This window comes from Aplysia californica, unplaced genomic scaffold (assembly GCF_000002075.1).
Source record: "Aplysia californica isolate F4 #8 unplaced genomic scaffold, AplCal3.0 scaffold00679, whole genome shotgun sequence".
Lineage (NCBI taxonomy): Eukaryota > Metazoa > Mollusca > Gastropoda > Aplysiida > Aplysiidae > Aplysia > Aplysia californica.
This window is the reverse complement of record NW_004797949.1, coordinates 194,338-195,308: the sequence shown is the minus strand read 5'-3', so window position 1 is coordinate 195,308 and position 971 is coordinate 194,338. Positions and strand designations below refer to the sequence as shown.

The 971-nt window shown below is 39.0% G+C and overlaps 1 protein-coding gene across 1 annotated transcript in view; it reads right to left on the bottom strand.

The window, feature by feature from the left end:
* Nucleotides 1–971, bottom strand: part of LOC101851831 (dipeptidyl peptidase 4) — a gene marked incomplete in the record, with an annotated part of 150,375 nt that overhangs the window by 36,754 nt on the left and 112,650 nt on the right. Inside the window, 1 exon segment of the mRNA XM_035972401.1 lies at nucleotides 116–211. Coding sequence (XP_035828294.1) covers nucleotides 116–211 — 96 coding nt within the window.

The following is a 971-nucleotide window of genomic DNA, read 5'->3' as shown; positions in this document are numbered from 1 at the left end:
TATTCAGAGAGAGAGAAAGAGAGAGAGAGAAAGAGAGGTAGAGCGAGAGAGAGGGGGGGACGTGGAGGAAGGTGAGATTGTAACAAAGATACTAAACCATAACAAATAACAGTACCTGGAATCCACTGGACATGTACTTCCCCAGGTGTGTAGTGACTGGACAGGTAGTCCTCAAACGTAAACTTTTCGCCGAGGCTCTCTGTGTCTTCCTCTGAAACAAGATGGAATTATTTGCTTTAGTGTTCTGGACACCATCAACAGAGATAAATATAACAGACAAGTCGGGTCCGTTCGTGCAGTTCGCATCCGGAAACAAAATAATGTGTCTCTGAACTCTGAACTAGATAGACAGCAATCTTCCTTGAACTCTTGATAAGTCGCATAAAAATGACGCCTTATGATTTCTTTAAGTTTTGTCGACATATTATATGTGAGGCAGCGTGGTGGAATCAGGCTCTCGTCAAAATGATCAGAATGAAGAAACTTGCATTTTTCCGCAGGTTTGTGAATTTTTACTAATTTTTTGTTTTTTGGCTCAGCACCTTTCATGCCCATTAAAGAACTCATTTCTGTCTGGATTTTTCTTTAAAAAACGTTGATTAAAGACACAGAAAATTTAAATTTTTAGTTACCACTGACTCTTAAGCTAAGGAAATAACTAATCTTTGGTGGCCATTTTCTCACCAATTTTACCTCGGAAAACAGGTGACCCCCACCTCCTTCATTGGGAAATATCTCGACTTGTATTCAAGATAAATGGATATGTTTTTCATAGAAATAAAGACAAGTGAACAAGCTTTAAGATGATACCAATAACTCTACATTCACCAAAATTGAGGAGAGCCTGATTCCACCACGCTGCCTCACATATCTTATTGTGCGTGTTTTTAGTTTTAGTAGAGGTTTTACGGCGAAGCAAATGCATAAGGTCATATGAACACCAGAAGATTAGAGGTGTCACAAGAGAGTAA